Raw genomic sequence first — 21,264 nt, 5'->3', positions numbered from 1 at the left:
TGAAGTATAAAGGATGTCGTGTAGCCACAGTAATTGCTCATACATGTTGCATTTATGCGTCATATCTGTATTTAGAGTATGAGATGTTTCACAGGTCAAAATATTTAGAAGGAACGATGTGTTTGTTTCTCAGAGAAGCTGATCTCCTTTCCCCTTATTTTCTGATAGCTTTTTCTCTAGTTCTTTTGCGCTGGAAATAAGGAGGTTACATCTAAGGGTCCCGAATCTTTCAAAATCAGCATTTCCTTCACAGTAATGAAACCTGAGGTTTGGATGCCCGGGCGCCAGCCTCACTTACTCTTCACAGAACACCCTACACATGAATGGGGACCCGAGGCAGGCAGTGTTTTCTCAGCTTCTTCCCCATCTTCTCTGTCCTGATGGCCTCAGGCTGCCTTTTCAAGCAGATGAATTTATCTAAGTACCAGTCAATAGCAGGACTCTAAACAGTATGAAGGTATAATGCTGTAGCAGATAGGACCTTATTACAAGGTTGATTTTTTTTTTTTTTACACTGCTTTCAAAAGAAAAAAAAAAAAAAGCCTAACATTTTTGAAACTGGATTTTGTTGCAGCACAAAGTGTAGAAAAAGTAATATTCTCTTCTTGAGATAAGAAAGTGTTAACCAAGTGTTATGATAAGGAAATGTTACAGACGCTCTATATTTTAATGAGTAAATATTGCTATTTTTGAGGGAAACATCGTCTTGTTACAGTGATATTGAGTCTTTTTTCCTTAAATTGACTAGTTAAGCCCCAGCCCCTCTGGAAGAATAAAGTGTAGATATACCGTAAGAATGAAACATCTCATTAAACATGTGTTTTGCCTTGCTTTCAAACCTGTGCTTTCCTGGTGGAGGTTAAAGGGGAATGGGTGAGTGCCTTCTCACTGTCAGGAAGTCTGTATCTTATTAAATGTTTTGTTCTTTTAAATCACTTTAATTCTATGTAAGTACACATATCTTTGGGTGTTGTCGTGGCAGTAAAAAGATGTTTTGAGTTTGTGTAGTAGGCTGTGCTTAAAATAGAAAAAGAAGAAAAGAAAGGAATAAAAGTTTGCGAACCAGGTTTCTGTTTGCTAGCTTCCATGTAAAGACTAACTTGAAGGCTCTGTATTGGCAAATTATCAGGTCAAGTCTCTCAGATCATGGGCAAAAATAAGTTCTAAGTAGATTAAACTTAAAAGATAAAATTCTTTTTTAAAAGTTATTTAACAAAAAAAAAAAACTTTCTGGGTTAAAACTGGAGGCCATCAATGAACAACATGGAAAGATTTGACAGTATTACAAAATTAACTCCTATAGATTGCAAAATATATGAGAGATAAAGGGTTGCCATATGATACATAAAGACTGAAAAGTTAATATGAAAAAAACCTACAGCTTTAAGGAAATACATACACAGACAAAGAAAAATAAATGATTTTTAAAATATACAAAAAGATGTTTCTTTCTTTGGTGATCAGGAAAATGGAAATGTTAAAGATGAGATAACATTTTTCATCTCTCAGCTGAGCAAGTTTATGAGTTTGATAATATCCAGCTTTGTCAAGAGTGTAGGAAAGTGAGTATAACACACATCATGAGCATTGTCACATGAATTGGCTGAGGCAGTTGAAAGGCAATTTGGCAACGCTTATTCAGACTTAAAATTCCTCATTTCCCTTGACCCAGGAACTCTGTTATTCTTCCTTCTATAGGCTGTTTTTGGCAAGTGCATAAATAAATGTGTCCATGGATATTCACTGCAGCACTGCCGGTAAAAGTTTCAAAAAAGGAACAGCCCTGTATCTCTCAGTAGGGAGATGATTTAAATAAATTACGATACAGCTAAACAATAAAGATGTTTTCGAAAATTACACAGATCTACATATATTGGATTGGTCCCGAAGTTCATTTGGGTTTTTCTGTACTATTTGGCCAACCTGATACGAATAAACTCTCCAGTAAAAAAAGCAGAAACAATATGTAGAGTATAATTGTATTTGGGTAAATAAAAAACCAGGTGTGTGTTTTTTTATGCAGGTGTATGTTTATATGCATATAGTTTACAGCCTTGCAATGTAGGCATCAAACTGTTAATAGTGGTTACTACTTGGCAGTGGTTGGGGGTGGTTGTTTTTAATTTTATGTACTTCTATACCACCTGCATGCAAGAGACCCCAGTTCAATCCCTGGGTCAGGAAGATCCCCTAGAGAAGAAAATGGCAACCCACTCCAGTATTCTTGCCTGGGAAATCCCATAGACTGGAATCCCTGGAGGGCTATTGTCCATGGGGTTGCAATGAGTCGGACACAACTTAGCAACTAAACCACTACCACCATATTTATATTTACAACTGTATCTACATTTGTAATTTTTAATAAAACACTAAAGATAAATCCGACTTTGACAAATAAAACAGAGAGTGTCCACCCAGGCCCAGTTTACTGTTTACTTTATCTCCGACATCCCAAATATGTGATGAAGGGACTTTGTTGTCCTTCATCCACAAGGCATCCTGTGTCCTCTTGTTGATGGGACTGGAGTGGTGTCTTCATTTTATATCCCAGAATGCAACAAGACACCCCAAGTGGCATCAGCTGTGTTATCTTTGTGAGGCTAACAATTGGACACCCAAAGTGGAAATTGACTTGTAAGAGTAACAGTTTTTTTATTTCATGAATTTTGTAGTTAAGAAACACAGTTATGGAAAATATACAGTAGAACATCCTTAGCAATCTCTCTTGGTTGAGTAGTCAGGAGTTCACTTATTTTTGCAGGCATAGTCATTATCAGATTCTCATATTTCTCAGACTTTGAAAAATAGCTAACTACACCTGTTAGATTTTAGAGGTCTAGCAACCTGTTTCCTGTTTTAATGCAGGCAGTCTTGCAGGAGGCTTTAAAAAATATTTTACTTTTAAAAATCTTGATTATCAGCTCAGTTTTCTCCAAAAGTATTTTTTCATGATTAACAAAAATTAGGTGGTATTTCATATATAGTCCTCTTCTAACTGTTGTTGGTAATACAAAGAAATATAAGGTAACATCCACCATTCAGATGTTTAAAATCTTTTTAGAAAAATAGGGAGAAACACGTGAAAAAGCCAGTGTATGATGAAGTTCCCAATGAATGTTCACTACTGCTGCTCGGAATGTAAAAGAGAAAAGGAATCAGAGTGAACGGATGTGCTCTGGGAAGACTTCTGAATGGAGGCATCTTAGTTGAGTTGACTTTGACGGCTAAGGCTTAGATACTTTGTAAACCTATGGCCTGTCTTCTGATCTGGAGGTCCCATAACCTGGAGGGTGAAAAAGCCCAATTTGACATCCACAATGTATTGGAATAATAGCATGAGAAATTAGAACAATTCTGCTCACTGCCATTTTGTTTAAGTTTATCTTAAGAGCACAGGCTGATCATCTAACTCAGCTGGCTTTAAATGGCACAAGGCTCAATACATCAGTCCTGCTCAGGGATCTTAGAGTGAAAGTGAAGTCGCTCAGTCTTGTCCGACTCTTTGCGACCCCATGGACGGTAGCCTACCAGGCTCCATGCTCCATGGGATTTTCCAGGCAAGGGTACTGGAGTGGGCTGCCATTTCCTTCTCCAGGGGATCTTTCCAACCCAGGGATCAAACCCGGGTCTCCTGCATTGCTTTACTGTCTGAGCCACACACACACACACACACACACACACACACACACAAACCAATCCAGAACTCTCTCCTGGAGACTCTGGGAAATTTTAATCCATATTTAGGATTCAAAAAGAAGGCTGAGTACTGAAGAATTGATGCTTTCAAATTGTGGTGCTGGAGAAGACTCTTGAGAGTCCCTTAAACAGGAAGGAGATCAAACCTGAATACTCATTGGAAGGACTGATGGTGAAGCTGAAGCTCCAATACTTTGGCCACCTGATGTGAAGAGCCAACTCATTGGAAAAGACCCTGATGCTGGGAAAGATTGAAGGCAGGAGGAGAAGAGGGCAACAGGATGAGAAGGTTGGATGGCATCACTGACTCAATGGACATGAGTTTGAGCAAGCTCTGGGAGTTGGTGATGGAAAGGGAAGTCTGGTGTGCTGCAGTCCATGGGGTCGCAAAGAGTCCGACACGACTGAGCGACTGAACAACAAGAATTCAAAATCTTCTCCGGTGGTTCTGTCAGGGAGTTTTGGGTACCACTGATCCAGCCTAATCTTTTTTCTGTCAGAACTAATCGCAAGTCATTCTGAAAAAAAGAGAGAGACTTCTTTAGGAGTTCTTAGCCATGAACCAATCCATTCATTCAGAAAATTATTTATCCTTTAATTTAGGGTTACCCTTATAACAATTTAAACTCATTTTTTCTCTTCTTTTGATGGAGAATTTTTTTTTTTAATGTAGTCAATACCGTTTCTTTCCTGCCTTTCTTAGATTTCCGTGACCTTAACATCTGAGCCTATGCTCAGCATACACTGATTCCCAGAGTGAGCCTAATCCAGCCCTTGCCTGTTTTGTAATAAAGTTTTACTGGCACACATTCAGGCACATTCCTTTCCATATTGCCTACAGCTGCTTTTGTGCTACAATTGCAGGTTTGAGTCCTTGTGAAAGCTAAGGGGACTTCCCTGGTGGTCCAGTGGCTAAGACTCCAAGCTCTTGGTGCAGGCGTCCTGGGTTCAACCCCTGGTTCCATTAACTAGATTCCACATGCTGCAGCTAAGAGTTCACGTGCCTCAGCTGGAGATCGTGCATGCCACAACTCAGACCAGACACAGTCAAATAAATATTTAAAACAAAAATTTTGGCTGACCTCTAGATTAGCACTTTAGAAAACAGGTGTTTTTGGGGTTTTGTTTTAATGTTTTAAAATTTTATTTATTTTTTAGTGGAGAATAATTGTTTACAATACTATGTTGGTTCCTGCCATACATCAACATGAATCAGCCACAGGTATACACACGTCTTCTCCCTCTTAAACCTCCCTTCCGCCTCCCGCCCTCCTCTCCCCCTGGGCTGTCGCAGAGCACCTGGTTGGGCTCCCTGCGTCATACAGTGAATTCTCACTGGCTAGCTGATTTACGTATCAGATAATGTATATGTTTCCATGCTCCTCTCTCAATTCGGTCCACCTCTTCTTCCCCCACTGTGTTCATAAGTCCATTCTCTAGGGCTGCGTCCCTAGAAAACAGCTTTAATCTCCTCATCCGGGAGTTCAGGGGGCACCCTTTTATTTCCAAACTGGCAAATGCATGAAGCACGTGCTGTCTCCACACTCCCCGCATATCCCATGCAGCTGCAGCGGCAGGTCTAAGCCAGTACACAGTTTACACATGTTTACTGTCCACAGTCTGTTCTGCTTGTGAGGAGAGAGAGGACCTCTGTTACCCTTCTCTGTGACAAGGTCAGAGGCGTTAGAAACCTTAGTGTCACCTAACAGAGTTGGCGGCGTTGAAGCCACAAACACTGAGAAAAGAGGTCTGATATTATTGGGTATTGGGGTTCAGTCGTTGCACCTGATAATGCTGCCTGCGTTAGACTGTCGCCTCAGTGCCCTCCAGTGTGCAGTGCCTAATTATTAACAGTTCATACACTAGGTCTCTAACATATTCCCAGACCTTTAAGCAACATTTGGGGTTTGTGCTTCCCACTTTGACATTTCACTAGAAGGCTCCCAGATGCTTTGAGGTGTTGCAATGTGGTGGCTAAGCAAAACTGTATTAAGACCAATATCATTAGCACAAAAATCCCCTCACTTGTGAGTGATCAACGTAAGCCACAGATAGATGAATCTACCCCATGTACATATAAGTTCACGTTATAGCCAGCCATAGACGCTTACAAAGAAGTCTGTGTGTTTGACTGTGCTTTTTCTATCCTAATTATATATAACATTTTCACAATTGGTTGGCATTTTGAGTAAAGCTTTTCAACTCCAGGAGGAAATGTTTCTCATTTTCGTACAAGACCCTTTATACTTTTTCTAAGTGGTTAATTTAATTTAATGTTATATGTGAGTTTTTATTTTGTCCTCTGAACCTTAAAATTTAATTGGTCATTCAAATTAATGGATTTCTATAAGAATAAATTAAACTCATTGAGACTATTGTTTGTTCAATTAGCAAACAGTTTCCTAGGTTAAAAGTGATGGATTTCCTTGGTGACAAGTGACAAGCTGGTTTCATTATTGCCTTGACAGGTAGCAGAAGCTCTTGTTTGCAAGGATAAGGGGCTGCCATGGCACCCTCTCCTCTTCCTGAGTGGTGGTGCTTGTTTTCTGTCATCTTTGGGGCAGGGCTGGGTGTAATTAACTAGGATGTGAGCTCAACCTGCCCATGGGGTGGAACATTCCCTCAGGGCTTCAGATCCAATTCCAGGTGTCAACCAAAAGTCTGGTTAACCAAGTAAGACCCATATCTCAAGGGAATGACAGCGGGTCATAGGACATCATTAAGTAAAGCAGCTGGTACTCAAGGAGGCCTAACTAGGACAGACCAGTAAGGGGTTTCAGATAGGCTGGGATCTGGGATCACACTTCAGCCCCTACAGGAAGCCAGGAAGGCCAGCCCAGAGGGCCTGGGGTACCAGACAGGTTTCTAGAGCAGGCACCTCCCCACAGAGAACCCAAATCTCTGGTTACCTAAAGTGACCAGGGTCAGACAGAGCCTAGGCTTTTACAGGACAAAAGAGAACTGCACAAGAGTCAGATCTGGACAACAGGAGAGATGGCTTTAGAAAGTCTGTCGGACTGCCCTGGTGGTCCAGTGGTTACAGCTTCACCTTCCAGTGCAGGAGGTGTGGGTCTGAGTGCAGGGTCTCAGGGAGCTACGATCCCGCATTCCTCGTGGCCAAAAAAACAAAATATAAAACAGAAGCAATATTGTAAGAAGTTCAATAAAGACTTTAAAAATAGTCTATGTCAAGAAAAATCTTTAAAAAAGAAGAGAATCTGTCATCAAGCACATCTCAGATGCCAGGCAGTATTCTGGATACTTCTTACCACAACTGTTATAAAACAGGTACTGTTATTATTATCCTCCATTTTATAGATAAGGAGACTGAGGCACCAAGAGATTAAACTTGTCCAAAGTCAGCCAGCTAATAATTGTAGAAGTGGTACTAAAACTGAAGCAGGGGCTGCAGGAGGAGAAGGAGGCAGCAGAGGATGAGCTGGTTGGATGGCATCACCAACTTGATGGACATGAGTCTGAGCAAACTCCAGGAGATAGTAAAGGACAGAGAAGCCTGCAGTCCGTGGGGTCGCAAAGAGTCAAGACACGACTGAGCAACTGAACAAGGGGCTTCTCTGGTGGCTCCGTGGAGAAAAGTCTGCCCACCAGTGCAGGAGACACCCGTTTGATCCCTGTTCCAGGAGGATCCCACACTCCACAGGGCAACTAAGCCTGTGTGCCACAATGAAGAGCTCACCACCACAAAGAGTAGCCTCCACTGGCTGCAACCTGAGAAAGCCCTCACAGCAACAAGGACCCAGCCAGCACTAAAACTGAGACAGTCTGATTGCAGAGCCCTACCCTTGAGCATGATACCTTGCAGTCTTGAGGCAAAGTGCTTGTGTGTCTGACTCCAGCTCCTCACTCACTGCTGACTGTCCTCCCCTTGGTCCTGGGACACACAGAAAGGCTAGGAGCTTGTCTGTTGAACCTGATGAGAAGTTGGGGAGGCCCTGGCTGAGCCTGCCCTACAAACAGCTATGTTTCCAGCACAAAACAGCTAGCAAGTTACAGTGCGTCAGAGTGTCACCAGTGAGGAAGGGCATCTAGCCATTTGAGTCTAGCAGAAAATAAGATCCAAGTGGGGAAAATGTCACCTTAAATCCTCATCTCATGAAACATGTGGGGCTGCCCAGAAGAGGAAGAAAGAAGAAGACAATGTGGGGGTGTTCCAACCGGAACTCTAAAGCCAAAAATAGAACTTTTGGAAGCAGTGTTGTGCTTTATCTCTGGGTAACTCCCTTTTGGAGAATTCTCAGCTTTAAAAGTTGCTTTTCCCCATGCCAGTAAGGCTTCCCTAAAGTAGAGCAGCAAGGAAGCTCTCCTCCATGTTATTTTATGACCAACATGTAGAAATAATTCAGTGAGCTTTGAATTCTACTTTCTGCATGCCTATCCCAAGGTGTTTTTTTTTTTTAATTCAAAGAAGCTAATAAACATCATACCATATTCTACACAGAATACAAATAAATATGTGGTTCCATAGTTATTTATTTTGTGTTTTTTTGTTTTTGGTTTCTTTAATTTATGTTTTTAATTGAAGGATAATTGCTTTACAATATTACTTTGGTTTCTGCCAAACATCAACATGAATTAGCCGTAGGTATACAAATGTCCCTTCCCTCTGTTTTGTTTTGCTGAATATTTGAATGGGTTAGAAAACTGGATTTTTTTGCAACTTTTTTCCAAAGTCATTGTTGAAACCCTAGCACCCATTTCTGTGATTTCAAAAGAGCAATATTCAAGTCCAATGAAGTGTTCAATGCATTACCTCCCAAGGCAGTGTTTTACAGGATAAAATAAGATCTCTGACAGAACTTTATTTGACTTACTGTAATGAAAATAATTTTCTACTAGGGAATGTAATTATCTTCAAATTGATCTCCTGTTGCTCAAAAATAGTGAGGGTAACTTGGAAAGATAAGTATTAGAGTCATTCTGGTGATTCTCACTAATCCTTTTGAGTCAGAATTAAGATAAAATGCAAACATTAAAAGCCCAGTTGTAATAAAGCTCCTCTGAAATTTTTAAACAGCAGAATCCTGTATTCTCCTGTGCACATTTGTGAATGTTACAGTACAATTTGTGCAAAAGAAAGTGATAGGACTTTAATAAAATTAATCGTTGCTCTAAATAATCATTTCTTTACTTTTCTCTTCATATATCTGTGGAGCTTTCAAAAGACTACATGCAGCAGCCAGTTTTATTGCCTATAGAAACATCTAAGACTGTGTTTTCTGTTTCTCTTGTCCGTGTGCTGAATAAGGACTGCTTAGTTATCAGAGACTTTTAGAGGGCTACATTTATATTGATTGCACCCTTTGCTTTCCATTTTAAACAATAAACCTAAGTCAAATTATTTTTTAATAATTACTTGAGTTCCTGAGTGATGAAGTCTGTCACATCATTTTATAATTCAGAGTAGCTCAAAAAGTTTATGGGACTTCTTAAGACTCCAGGTACTTTATCCTAGCTGCTATTGTTAGGAGAAAAAGAAAAAGATAAACAGGCACAAAAGAGTAAGAACATGAATTATAGCACCAACTGTTTCTTTAGAGTTAATGTTTAGAGACTATTTTTCCAGACTCTCAGACTAAGAATAAGGCGAAGAAAGGTCTGTGCTGTGTGTTAGTCTGACTGGGTCAGAAGTGGGGGCTTTGTTCTGTTAAGAGTGTTCAGTGTCTGTAGGGGTTGATTTAGTTCCACTTAAATTAAAGTTTATGACTTTCCTGCAGGTGGACGAAAGCCAAACTGGAGAACCGGGATGGCTTGGAGGAGAATTAAAAGGAAAGACGGGATGGTTCCCTGCAAACTACGCAGAGAAAATCCCAGAAAACGAGGTTCCTGCCCCAGTCAAACCAGTGACTGAGGTGGCCTCCACCCCTACACCCAAAGTGGCTGTGCGTGAGACCCCCGCCCCTTTGGCTGCAGCCCCCGCAGAGCCCTCCGAGACCCCCAACAACTGGGCCGACTTCAGCTCCACGTACGTGTTGGATGCCATTTCTGGCGATTTTTGAAGTCCCACATTAGTGATCTTTTAAGTGCTGTTTCAGTCCTTGGGTTGTACCTCTTGAGCACTGTTCGTGGCCTCTTTCTCTGACTGGTCTTTTGGCAATTTGTGGATCATATTCTCTGAACTGGATTTAATTATATCATGGCTCAACAATGATTTTTCCCTAGGATAAAGTAAAACCTATTACCCTTGTTTCATTCACTCATTTGTCTGTATCTTTCATTATTGTGGAAGAAATGGAGAAACACAGTTTCCTAATAATCTGCTCAATACCTATGTCAGCAAATTTTTAGAGTCATTTCCTGCATGGAAATAGCACTGTTTTGGTTTTTTTTTTTGCTGGACAGAAACAGAAATTGAATTTTATCATGTGGTTTTGAGTAAAATAGAAGGCTGTTTCCTCTGAGGCTTTCCTCTTTCATCAGTCCCGGATAAGTGGACAGCGGGGCAAAGAGATGTATGCACTTGGCAGCTACTGGTGCCATGCCCTTGGTCATCAGGAAACGGCATTGAAAACAGTGTGTAAGCAGAGGTTTGAAAGGACAGATGGAGGGCTGCCACGCTCCCACTTATAGGATTGGTCCAGCTGTGCCATTGGTCTAAAAATATTTTATACTGCCCTTCAAGTAGAAGTGATGTAAGAAATGTTTTAAATTTGTTTTAGAGTCTAATCATCTTTCAGCAAAAACAAATAGAAGGCAAGGAGTCAAGGAATAATGCTGGAGAAAGATCAAGTGGATCAAATAGAGCGAAGAGAGGCATGTAATGACCAAGGGCAGGGGAAAGTAGAGGAAAGGATATAATGAACAGCATAGTTTTCATACTTGTATTTTCACATAAAAGATTGAAAGTGCTGAAGAAGGTCCTCCCTGTCTCATCTCTGCTAAAAAGTAGTGTTCCCATTAGCGTGCCTGAAACCACATTGAAGTTCTCCTCTCCTGATCTTTTTTTAAAATTGAAATATAGTTGATTTATATTGTTATGTTGGTTTCAGGTATACAGTAAAGTGATTCAAATATACATATATATGTGTGTGTGTGTGTGTGTATATACGTATATGTGTGTGTGTATATATACGTATATGTATGTGTGTGTATATAGACGTATTTGTGTGTGTGTGTATATATGTATATGTGTGTGTATATATACGTATATGTGTGTGTGTATATATACGTATGTGTGTGTGTATATATACGTATGTGTGTGTATACGTGTGTGTATACGTATGTGTGTGTATATATACATATATGTGTGTGTTTGTATATATACATATATGTGTGTGTATACGTATATGTGTGTGTGTATATATACATATGTGTGTGTGTGTATATATATACGTGTGTGTGTGTATATATACGTGTGTGTGTATATACGTGTGTGTGTATATACGTGTGTGTGTATATACGTGTGTGTATACGTGTGTGTATGTGTATATATACGTATATGTGTGTGTGTGTATATACGTGTGTGTGTGTGTATATACGTATGTGTGTGTGTATATGCGTATATATGTGTGTATATATATATATACGTGTGTGTGTGTGTACGTATATGTGTGTGTGTGTGTATACACGTATATGTATATATGTGTATTTTCAGATTCTTTCCCGTTACATGTTATTACAAGATGTTGAATATAGTTCCCTGTGCTCTACAGTAAATCAGATCGCTTATCTATTTTATGTACAGTAGTTTATATTCCCTTAAAACACTCTGACTTTTTAAATTAAAGCTGACACTAAAATAGAAGACAAAACTCTTCAGGATTTCGTTTTGCTGTGGGTCTAGTCAACATGACTCTCTTGCTCAATAAATGTGTGGCCTGCAGCTCTCTGGCTATCTTCCTGGGCATCTTATTTCCAGACCTGGAATCAGGATGTGCCTGCCGTCTATCAAAGGAAATATTTTGATTTGCAAATTTGTTTATCTCTCATAAAGATTCTCGAAAGTCCATTACATTTCAATCGGCAACTTGCACAGATGTGTTTATTTACAATTATAAAATCACAAAATTAAAACTGTTCCCGAGCTGCGCCCAACAGGTTGCTCTAAGGATGCCACCTGTAGGGTTACCGTGGTGTCCAGGCTCATGGCCCAGTGCCTGCTGTGTGGTGCTGGGACAGAGAGAAGATACTACGAGGCACCAGCTGCCAGCCTGGCAGGTTTTCCTATGTGACGCAAAGCTGCTTCTTTGCTGATTTAGCATTGCTGTTGCAAATGAAGATAAGGATCACGTGAGGGTGTTTCTCTGGTGCCTCAGGTTACAGAGTATTTCCCTGCGTAGGATTTCAGGTCACCCTGACAGCTAACCAGAGTGACACAGTACTGTTCCCATTTGATCAACAGGGAAATCAGGATTCAGAGAAACTCCTGTCACTTGCCTGAGACCCATTGCTAGTATGTGATGCTCTGACCCAAACCCAAGTCCAGTGCTCTTCCCCCTCCTTGCTCTTGAACTAGCCCCACGCACGTCCCGGTGTGTGTCTGCTGTGGGAGAAGCACTGACACGCTGGGAAGTCCCTGCTGCTCACGGCGTTGCGCTTTCCCCTCCAGGTGGCCCACTAGCACCAGTGAGAAGCCAGAAACAGACAACTGGGACGCATGGGCAGCCCAGCCCTCCCTCACCGTGCCAAGCGCCGGGCAGTTGAGGCAGAGATCGGCCTTCACTCCAGCCACGGCCACAGGCTCATCTCCATCTCCTGTTTTAGGCCAGGTAACAGCATCGCTGGGAGCGGGAGGCCCCTGCGTGCTGTATGAGATGGAAAGATTGAGCCAATGCTTGTCGTCATTGTCATTTGGGAGTAAGCCTTGGGAATTCCCCGGCAGTCCAGTGGTTAGGACTCTTCTCTTTCACTGCAGAGGGCTTGCGTTCAATGCCCAGTCGGGGAACAAAGATCCTGCAAGCCACATAGAGTGGCAAAAAAAAAAAAAATGTAACCCTCATTATATGCATCTGGGTTGGCTGGCAGGCAAGGATCCAGTTCAGTTTTCCCAGTGGAGGGAGTCATGACTATTCAGAGGAGAGTAAACTGGATCACCTTCCTGGATTGTTCAGGGAAGCTTCATTGAAACAGTGGGTAAGAGCTGATTAGAAAGTGGAGAGGGCTGGCACGCAGACTGCCCTGAGGAGAGAGGCTTTCGTTCGGAGGCCAGAGTGTGATTCAGGAAAGACATGGGGTCCATCCACGTGGCTAGACCACTGAGTATTTATCAGAGAAGATAGACTGACTGCAGATTAAATGGGAAGCTCTTAAATGCCTCATTAAGAAAGTAATTGCTGAAAGGATAATATTTCTACTTAACGTGATAAAAGAAATGACATTTCTATAAGTAATCAAACAGGGAAATTGCCCATCTGGCAGGCATTTCGGGGTCAAGGACAGTTTCTGCCCTGGGAACAAGCAGCTTGAACACAGGCTCTGGGAAGACTCACGTGGAGGTGTGCAGAAAGATTCGACGGGGGACACGGGGGGAAGTGACAGCAGTTAGAGGCGGTGGAATCCCAATGCCTGTGGGAGTAGGAAGGGAAAAGGTTGAGGAGAGAATTGACCTTAAGGGGGAACAAGTCAGGCAGAAAGAGAAATTGGCTTTTAGTGAGAGGAAGGAGCTGGGTTTTCGAGTGTTGATTGCCAGGTGAGAGTGAGACAGTCAGGCCTTCCTGTCTTGGGAAATGGGAACACAGATCAGATCTCAGGAAGTGGAGTGGGCGCTTCAGAGGAGCGAGGGCGCGGGGGGGGGAGGGAAGCTGCGTGCAGTGTGTGTCTTCTCTGCCCTGGACAGGAGGGCGGCTCTGCACGGGAGCTGCGCTCTTTGCCTTTGCGTCTGTCCGGCTCAGCAGGTAGCACGCGCGTCCCGCTCAGAGTGGCGACTCCGGTGGAGGAGGGGAGCGCAGGGCCAGGAGAACGGCGGGCCGCGGTGGCTCTTACGTCACGAAAGGCGGTGGTCCAGGCAAAGAGGCGGGCGGCGCGCATTTGTGATCCGGGAAAGAGGAGGATGCTCCAGATTGCAGAGGGATACAGAGAAAAGGATAGGTGGGAAAATGGGAAGGTCTGGTGAAAGGATAGAAGGACAAGAAGCAGCTGTGTGGTCAGTGGAGAAAGAGACTGAGAAGTTGAGCATCTAAGGGGAAACAGCATTAAAAGCAGAGAAAACACAGGCTGCTTTTTTTTTCCTGGGAGAGAAAGGGTGCAGAGAGGTTGGAGAAAGAGGGAAAGAAGTTGAGGTCGTGTTTCCAGGCAGCTTTCTCGGGAGGGGCCCCCAGGGCCTGCGGGGCATGCAGAATAGGAATTGAGCAAAGAAGAATGAGGCGTGACTTGGCTGAATTTAACCTGAGTCTGTGACTTGTCATCACAAGTTGTCTTGGCTTTCTCCAGCAATACTGTATGGTTTGGAAGGACTGATAGTAATAGAAGCTACTCCTGTTATAGTGATTACTCTCATAGCAACTCTGCAGATAGAGCTTCTTAAATTTTCTTGAAGAAAGTGTCTGTGTTTTAGAGATGTGGAAACTGAGGCCTCAACTGAGAGAGTGAACAGTTGAGAGGCATGAACTGAGAGAGTGAACAGTTGTTTTGGGTCACACAGTTAGTGAGTGACAGACTCGGGCTCTGAACCCAGAGTCTGTGTTCTCCCTGATCCCAGGCTCTCCGTGTGGGAAGATGGAGACAGGGCAGGTGCAGCCAAGATGTCTCAGGGTGAGAGGTTACTAGATACCAGAGAGGGCCCAGGTGAAATGGCAGAGATGAAATGGAAATGCCAGAGAGGATTTAGGGGACACAGAAGCGATGAGCTCCGCGGCTCAGGTGGGAGGTGCACTGTGAACATAACCGGAGAAATGGGAGGTGGAGACTCAGTGGTCCTCGGGGTGTTTGCAATCCAGAGAACCCTCCTCTGTTCTGAAGACTGGACCAAGTGGACAGTTGAGATGGAAGGAAATGGGGATGTCATGGGTCTCAGAAGACGAAAACCCACGGAGACCAGGATTTGGAAGTTGCCAGCATGAAAGCCGAAACTTCGATGTATCATAAATTCTCTGCTTATCAGGCATAATCATAGTTAAATGTCATTATGAAAATAAATATCTTCTGAAGGCAAGTCCAGGTGGGTTCTGAATGAGCTGTCCTTGGGCTTTATCCCTGTTCTTGTCCATTTATTAATACATACATAATTGAAAGTTGACGTATTTTTTTTATAATAGTATTGTCTTAAGATACTGTGATAGTTTTATGTGATAGTCTTTTAAGAGATAATAAATGCCTCCCCCTGCCTTTTCCAGCCTCATCTCCTATTGCACCCCTCCATGAGACTAGGCCACACGCACCCCCGGATCCTGCTCCTCCTCCTCGAACCTTGGCAGGAAAGCATCTCACGGTCGTGCCCTCCACCTGGAGTTCTCTCCCCCCGAAGCCCTAGCTATCAAAATGCTTCTTGTCCTTCAAGGCCCAGCTCAAACACTGCCACCTGTGTGAAACTCGCCCTGTTGCCTGCAGGCAACTTTCATTCCTCTTTTCTCTCTGTTCCCACCGTGAATAGTTGCAACCTCTTTTTAGCATATTTCCTTCTGCCCAGTGGTAGACATAGTTGTTTGTGTCTCTTTCTTCTGCATTAATTATGAGTTCCTTGGTCATGTCCTGCTGGGCATTTTTATCGTGCTTTCTGCTTAATAAAGTATTTTAACCTGGATTATTTTGGGAGGCAGAGATGGCCTTCATCTTCATACAGAGTTTGCATATAGCTCTATAGTACATGGGATTACAGAGGGTTTATGCTTGCCCAAGCCCTGTTTCTCTAAAAAGGAACTAGGACAAACCAAACCCAGCCCAAGACCTGTTTCCCTGTGTCCACCTAAACTAAGATATGATGTGCTTACCTTTTGAGCTTTCAGAAGGTTTCTGCTCCGGAATTAATCCTTCACTAAACATCCAAATCCAGTTGGAAACTGGCGGGAATGGGATTGCCCTGGGCAACTTGAGAGTTAAAAATAGAACCAAAATAGAAAGGCATTCGGCCAGGTGCAACAGAATAAATACGATCTCCTAGATGGTTTAAATAGAGACTTCTAGATGGGCCTGCCATGGCTTTGTGAACAGGCTGGCAGGTTTTCACCTCCACTTTGGGAAGGAAACAGCTATTGAGAACCGGGGGGCATGTGGCAGCCATGCTGCGCTGCCGGGGTGTGGGGGTAGCGGGGGAGAAGGTGGGGGAAGGAGGCGGGGGGGGGGGTGTCTTCTGTGGTTGCACATGTACCCATCGGAGGGGAGGTGACGGTGTTCGCGTCAGCTGAACTGATAACAGATCACGAAGTCACGAGAGGTCCTTTATGTTCTTCCACACAAGGGTGAAAAGGTGGAGGGGCTACAGGCGCAAGCCCTGTATCCGTGGAGAGCCAAGAAAGACAACCATTTAAACTTTAACAAAAATGATGTCATCACCGTACTGGAGCAGCAAGACATGTGGTGGTTTGGAGAAGTGCAAGGCCAGAAGGGCTGGTTCCCCAAGTCCTACGTGAAGCTCATTTCAGGGCCCGTCAGGAAATCGACGAGGTATGCCTGTGCTCATCTGCTTCCACGGTGCATGCCGTGTTCAGCACGAAACTGTTTGTTTGTGCTAGTTAGGATTCATAGGTAGGAGCTGCCGTATCGTTTCGTCTTCTGCGTCTTTTCACTGCAGAAGTTAGGGTATGTGTCAATAGAAGAGAGCCTCTTGCAGATGATGGTCATTTGTTCCTCGCTCAGAAGCCTGTGTATCTTGTTTTTCATTGACTTTTGCAAGAGGGAATTCTACCCTGAGACCTGGGACAGTCTTGTGGGTTTCTTGGCAGTTCTGTTCCTCTTTATGCTTATTGTAGCTCAGTTGGTAAAGAATCTGCCTGCAATGCAGGAGACCCTGGTTCAGTTCCTGGGTCAGGAAGATCCGCTGGAGAAGGGATAGGCTACTCATTCCAGTATTCTTGGGCTTCCCTGTGGCTCAGCTGGTAAAGAATCCCCCTGCAATGCAGGAGACCTAGGTTTGATCCCTGGGTTGGGAAGATCCCTTGGAGAAGGGAAAGGCTACCCACTGCAGTATTCTGGCCTAGAGAATTCCATGGACTGCATAGTCCATGGGGTCAGAAAGAGTCGGACACAACTGAGCGATTTTCACTTTCACTTCACTTTCAGTACTGTGCCAGACATCCACAAATATTTAGAAGCCCAAAGAATTGGGGGAAATTATTAGGAGAGTGAATTATCTTTTTTGTTAAGAACCTTATGGTATGGAACCTTACTCTGAAGGTTATTGTTTCATTGTTCTAACCAAACAGATGGTCAAAATAAATTAAGAGCTTCAAGAAGAGAAGCTCTTCAAAAATACTGAATGAGCATGTCCGTCATACTTTGAAATAGACCAGTGCTTTGGCTGTGTATCTAGCAAAGCAAAGTGCTGACAGACAAGGATGTGAGCTTAGAGTAAGGCCGCCATGGCCCTTTGTGATGTGTTTTGACTTAGCAAAGTGCATCTATTTCAGCTGTAGATTATCAGTGTTTTAAATGTGAAATGGGGACTTCCTTGATGGTCCATTGGCCAATTCTCCAGACTCCCGATGCAGGGGGCCCAGGTTTGATCCCTAGTCAGGGAACTATATCCCACATGCTACAACCAAGACCTGGAAAAATAAATACTTTTTAAAAAAAATAGTTATAAATGTTAAGCAGTTTTAAAAAGAAAGTATCATTGTTATTTGTACTGTTTTCTTTGAGGATGAAAAGTAAAATTCAAATACTTCCCCCCTTCTTCCAGCATGGATTCTGGTTCCTCAGAAAGTCCCGCAAGTCTGAAGAGGGTAGCTTCCCCAGCAGCCAAGCCAGCCGTGTCGGGAGAAGGTGAGAACCTGAGTGAAATTAAGATCTTTAGACGGTGGAGGCGATTATGTAATATAAACAGTGAACATTGAAAACGAGGTTGGATTTCATGTTTAAAGAGTCTGCCTTAATTTATGTTCATTATATTAAACCTGGAGGTAAAATGAGGTTTAGCTCCTTACAAAGTCACAGTACTTTACGGGGACTTTTCAAAATACGATCAGATATATTGCTCATAAAAACAGAATCTTCTGATGATGTTCAATTAAAAGCCCTTTGATTCTTGAAAGAGGACCATCAGAGTCACTAAGCATCAAGGTCTCTGAGCATCTCTGTAGCCTGTTTGTGATGCTTGCTATTTTTCTGACTTACAGATAAGTATTTTGGTTTAAGGACATAACTGGGCCATTCAGTAAAGCCGTCACAGTAGCATCAGTGCCATTTGTACCCAAATGAAACAGAAGCGTCATTTCTGTGTTCCATGGAAATAGCCACAACAGATTATTTAGGACTAAAAATTTTATTTTGAGTATTTCTTACACAAGTAATTAATTGCTTTGTTTCCCCCATCTTTACTGCATGACACCATCTTTTGGATTATATTGGGTTGACCAAAAAGTTTGTTTGGGTTTTTATAAGAGCATATGGAAAAATCTGAATGAACTTTTTGGCCCACCCAATATATGCCAGTATATGGCATAAGTTTAACAATGAACAAAACCTATGTAATTCAGGCTCTAGTGGTGAAAATCTCAGGTCTTTCCTACATCTGGTCTAGCCGTTATCGGAGTACTAATTGAAGAGTGAGCATGACCCGAGTCAGACAGGTTTTCCGTGTTGGAAGTAGGAACAGTGTTTGTTAAGAACAGATGTCTAACCTGTTTTGTAGCAGTGTTTCATTGTTTCCTTGAATACTTGTAGAATCTTTAGTTTGTTTGCCATTATGAGACTTCTATTCTTTAGAAACTTTGCTTTATGAAAAATAGAATTATTAAAGCAAGGGCTAAAGTTTAATGATGTTTCAAATAGTGACAAAGTTACTTTTTCAAGAGGAATTTCAGAAGTAAAAATTTTTTTTAGTTTATAGGTATAGCTATAAAAAACTTCATCATCACTAAATAAATCCGCTATTTTTAATTGTATCCAGTTTTTGCCAAGCCCACCAAAACAATCATTAGGATAGTTCTCTTCATACATTTTTGTCATCCTAATGACTTTTTATAGCCACTGTGAGGAGAATAAGGCCAAAGCTCTTTTAAACACAGCACGTGTAATCAGCATTGTGTCAGGCAAATCATGGTGCCTCCCCCCCCCCCGCCTGATCCAGCGGGTCACACCCGCTGAGTCTCACTGGGGTGCCAGAGTTTGCATCCTGGCTCTCTCACCTAGTGACCAAATGATTTTAGTCATGCCTCAACTCTGTCATCTGTAAAAGGAACGTAATAGTCACCACTTGAGGTAGCAAATTATTATGGGAATCATGAAACAAGAGGGTAAGCTTTTAGAATAAAGGTCAGTAAGTGTCTGCTACTTGTATTTCCTTTTTGCTTCAGTTCCTAGATTATTGATGGAGCCACTAGAGCAGTGAGCTTTCTCATCTGACAATAGTGTTGATGAATGTCGCTTTGTTTTGAAACATGTAGAGGCCTCCACGCTTGGGCCTCAATAAGTAGGTCACAGATGAACCACCCACATCCTTAACTTGGGCAACAGCAGAGGGTTATATGTCTAATCTCGTTTATTACATCCATTTTACAATGATTTCAGTATTAGAAATATTAGGAAATATCGCTGGCTTTCTGGAAGGGTGTGGGAGGACAGTGGCATCTGATATTCTAGGAAAAGGCACTTATATATATTAGGGACCTGTTTATAAATACTGTATTAAATGTAATCAGATTGAAAGTAACCAGTGATTCAGGCAACTAGTCGTGTCCGACTCTTTGCAACCCCTTGGACTATATAGTCCATGGAATTCTTCAGGCCAGCATACTGGAGTGGGTAGCCTTTCCCTTCTCCAGAGCATCTTCCCAACCCAGGGATCCAACCCAGGGATTGAACCGAGGTCTCCCGCATTGCAGGCAGGTTCTTTACCAGCTGAGACACCAGAAACCAAATTAAATAGATGGTCAGTTTGGGTAGCTTGTAAAATATGGGCTTGGGAATGGCCAGTGCCCTGTGTTACATGTCTGATGAGGAGGCTCTGAGTGGTGAGGAGCCCCCCATCCGTCCTCCCGTCTCCCCATTTTCATTGAATCCTGAAGGTCCTCACAGATGCCGTGTACACGCAGGGCTTGTAAAGCCACAGTCTTTCTAGTCTCCTTGGTATCTTCTACTGCAGTGTGAAGTTCAGCCAGAGTTCATGCTTCTGATGTTTCTTAAGCATTTCAAAAGCGACTTCAAAATTTGGATCCGTTTTTAAGAAAGTGACCTTAAAGTGCAGGAATCACTGGGAAAAGGACTGATGGCCAAGGATCCAAACTTAAATGGCCAAACATGAGTTAAGGAATAAGTAACAGAACAAAATAAAAAGGGAAGGGTCAAAATACTGAGAAATCAGAGAAAGGAATATATTAATGAAAAAGCAGTGTCCTTATTCAAGCTGCCAAACTTTGATTTCCTTGTGCGGGAAATCCTTTTGCCAGTTTTAATGGTGGAGGTGTGTGTTAGCAGTGCTGGAGGGCTAAAGACAGAGAGGCTTCTGTTCTCCCTAGCGCGTTTGGATGACCTTGTATGTCGGGGGTCTGCTGGCCTCAGCTGAGGCTGAAATGGCCCCTTGGAGAGCTGCCCACATTACCATAAGCATCAGGATAGTTTGGTTTGCTAGTGTTTATTTTAGTTTCCATTAGTGCCTCCTGCAAAGGTACTTATAATTAGCCAGTGGAGTCCTCCAGACTAAATCTCTGCCTATTAATTGACATTAAGCTCCGCAAGAAATTTAGAAACACACCATCTATCATAAAACAAACATTTTGGGTAAACTTTGTTGGTTTTTTAATTGCTTTTTAAAAAATATACAAAAGCCTGGGATAAAATGGAGAAAAAGTGGAAACAGGAAATGTATGTTCATCTTTCTAGAAATCTTTTATTCTGTACCTAGTATAGTGTCTAGAATTTTGTGTCAAGTGATCTTTCTGAGATTATGACTTGGTTTCTAAGCCTTAGTAAAATCAGGGGTTTATAGAAGAAAAATTTCCTCTGGAATGCACAGCCTTCACCTTCAAGACAGGAAAGAACTTTAATTCTGGTCCTTTAAGGCTAAATTACATGAATAATAACATGTAAGAAACGTTGATTTGCCTTTTCATCTTGTTCAGAAAGGTGTGATTATTTTCTGGGATTGGGTAGATACTACTTTTATCAGCAGCCCATTCTACTTGTTCCTATGACAAGTAGATGTCCATTTTTGGCTAAATAATATATATTTAAAATTGTATGTTCTAACAGCTTCTGCCATCTGTGTAATATGGCACAGAAGGACTTAGGTTTTCACCAAGCACTTTGAAAAATGTCTTATTTAATTTATATAAAGGATATACCACATCTAAAAGTTTTCTAAAATGGTGACTTGGTGAATTACAGATATTTGATGAGCTTAAAATAGTGAATTACAAAAAGTGAATTACAGATCTTTGATGAGCTTGCCGAGAGCCGGCATGTCGGTGCCTCTAACACTGTGCTCATCACACCTAGGCACTCAGTAAATGTTAATTCAGA

General features: G+C 42.3%; 1 protein-coding gene across 9 annotated transcripts in view; it reads left to right on the top strand.

Moving 5' to 3' along the window:
* ITSN1 (intersectin 1) overlaps positions 1–21,264 on the top strand; it is a 251,132-nt gene that overhangs the window by 154,488 nt on the left and 75,380 nt on the right. For all 9 annotated transcript variants that reach the window (XM_043892810.1, XM_043892808.1, XM_043892809.1 and 6 more), the window contains exons 20-23: positions 9,432–9,679; positions 12,263–12,422; positions 16,046–16,251; positions 17,486–17,568. In XM_043892810.1, the coding sequence (XP_043748745.1) occupies positions 9,432–9,679; positions 12,263–12,422; positions 16,046–16,251; positions 17,486–17,568 (697 nt within the window). The remainder of the gene's footprint in view (positions 1–9,431; positions 9,680–12,262; positions 12,423–16,045; positions 16,252–17,485; positions 17,569–21,264) is intronic.

Source organism: Cervus elaphus, chromosome 31 (genome assembly GCF_910594005.1).
Source record: "Cervus elaphus chromosome 31, mCerEla1.1, whole genome shotgun sequence".
NCBI lineage: Eukaryota > Metazoa > Chordata > Mammalia > Artiodactyla > Cervidae > Cervus > Cervus elaphus.
Note: the sequence above shows the minus strand (reverse complement) of the source record. Positions and strands in the feature narration are given on the sequence as shown.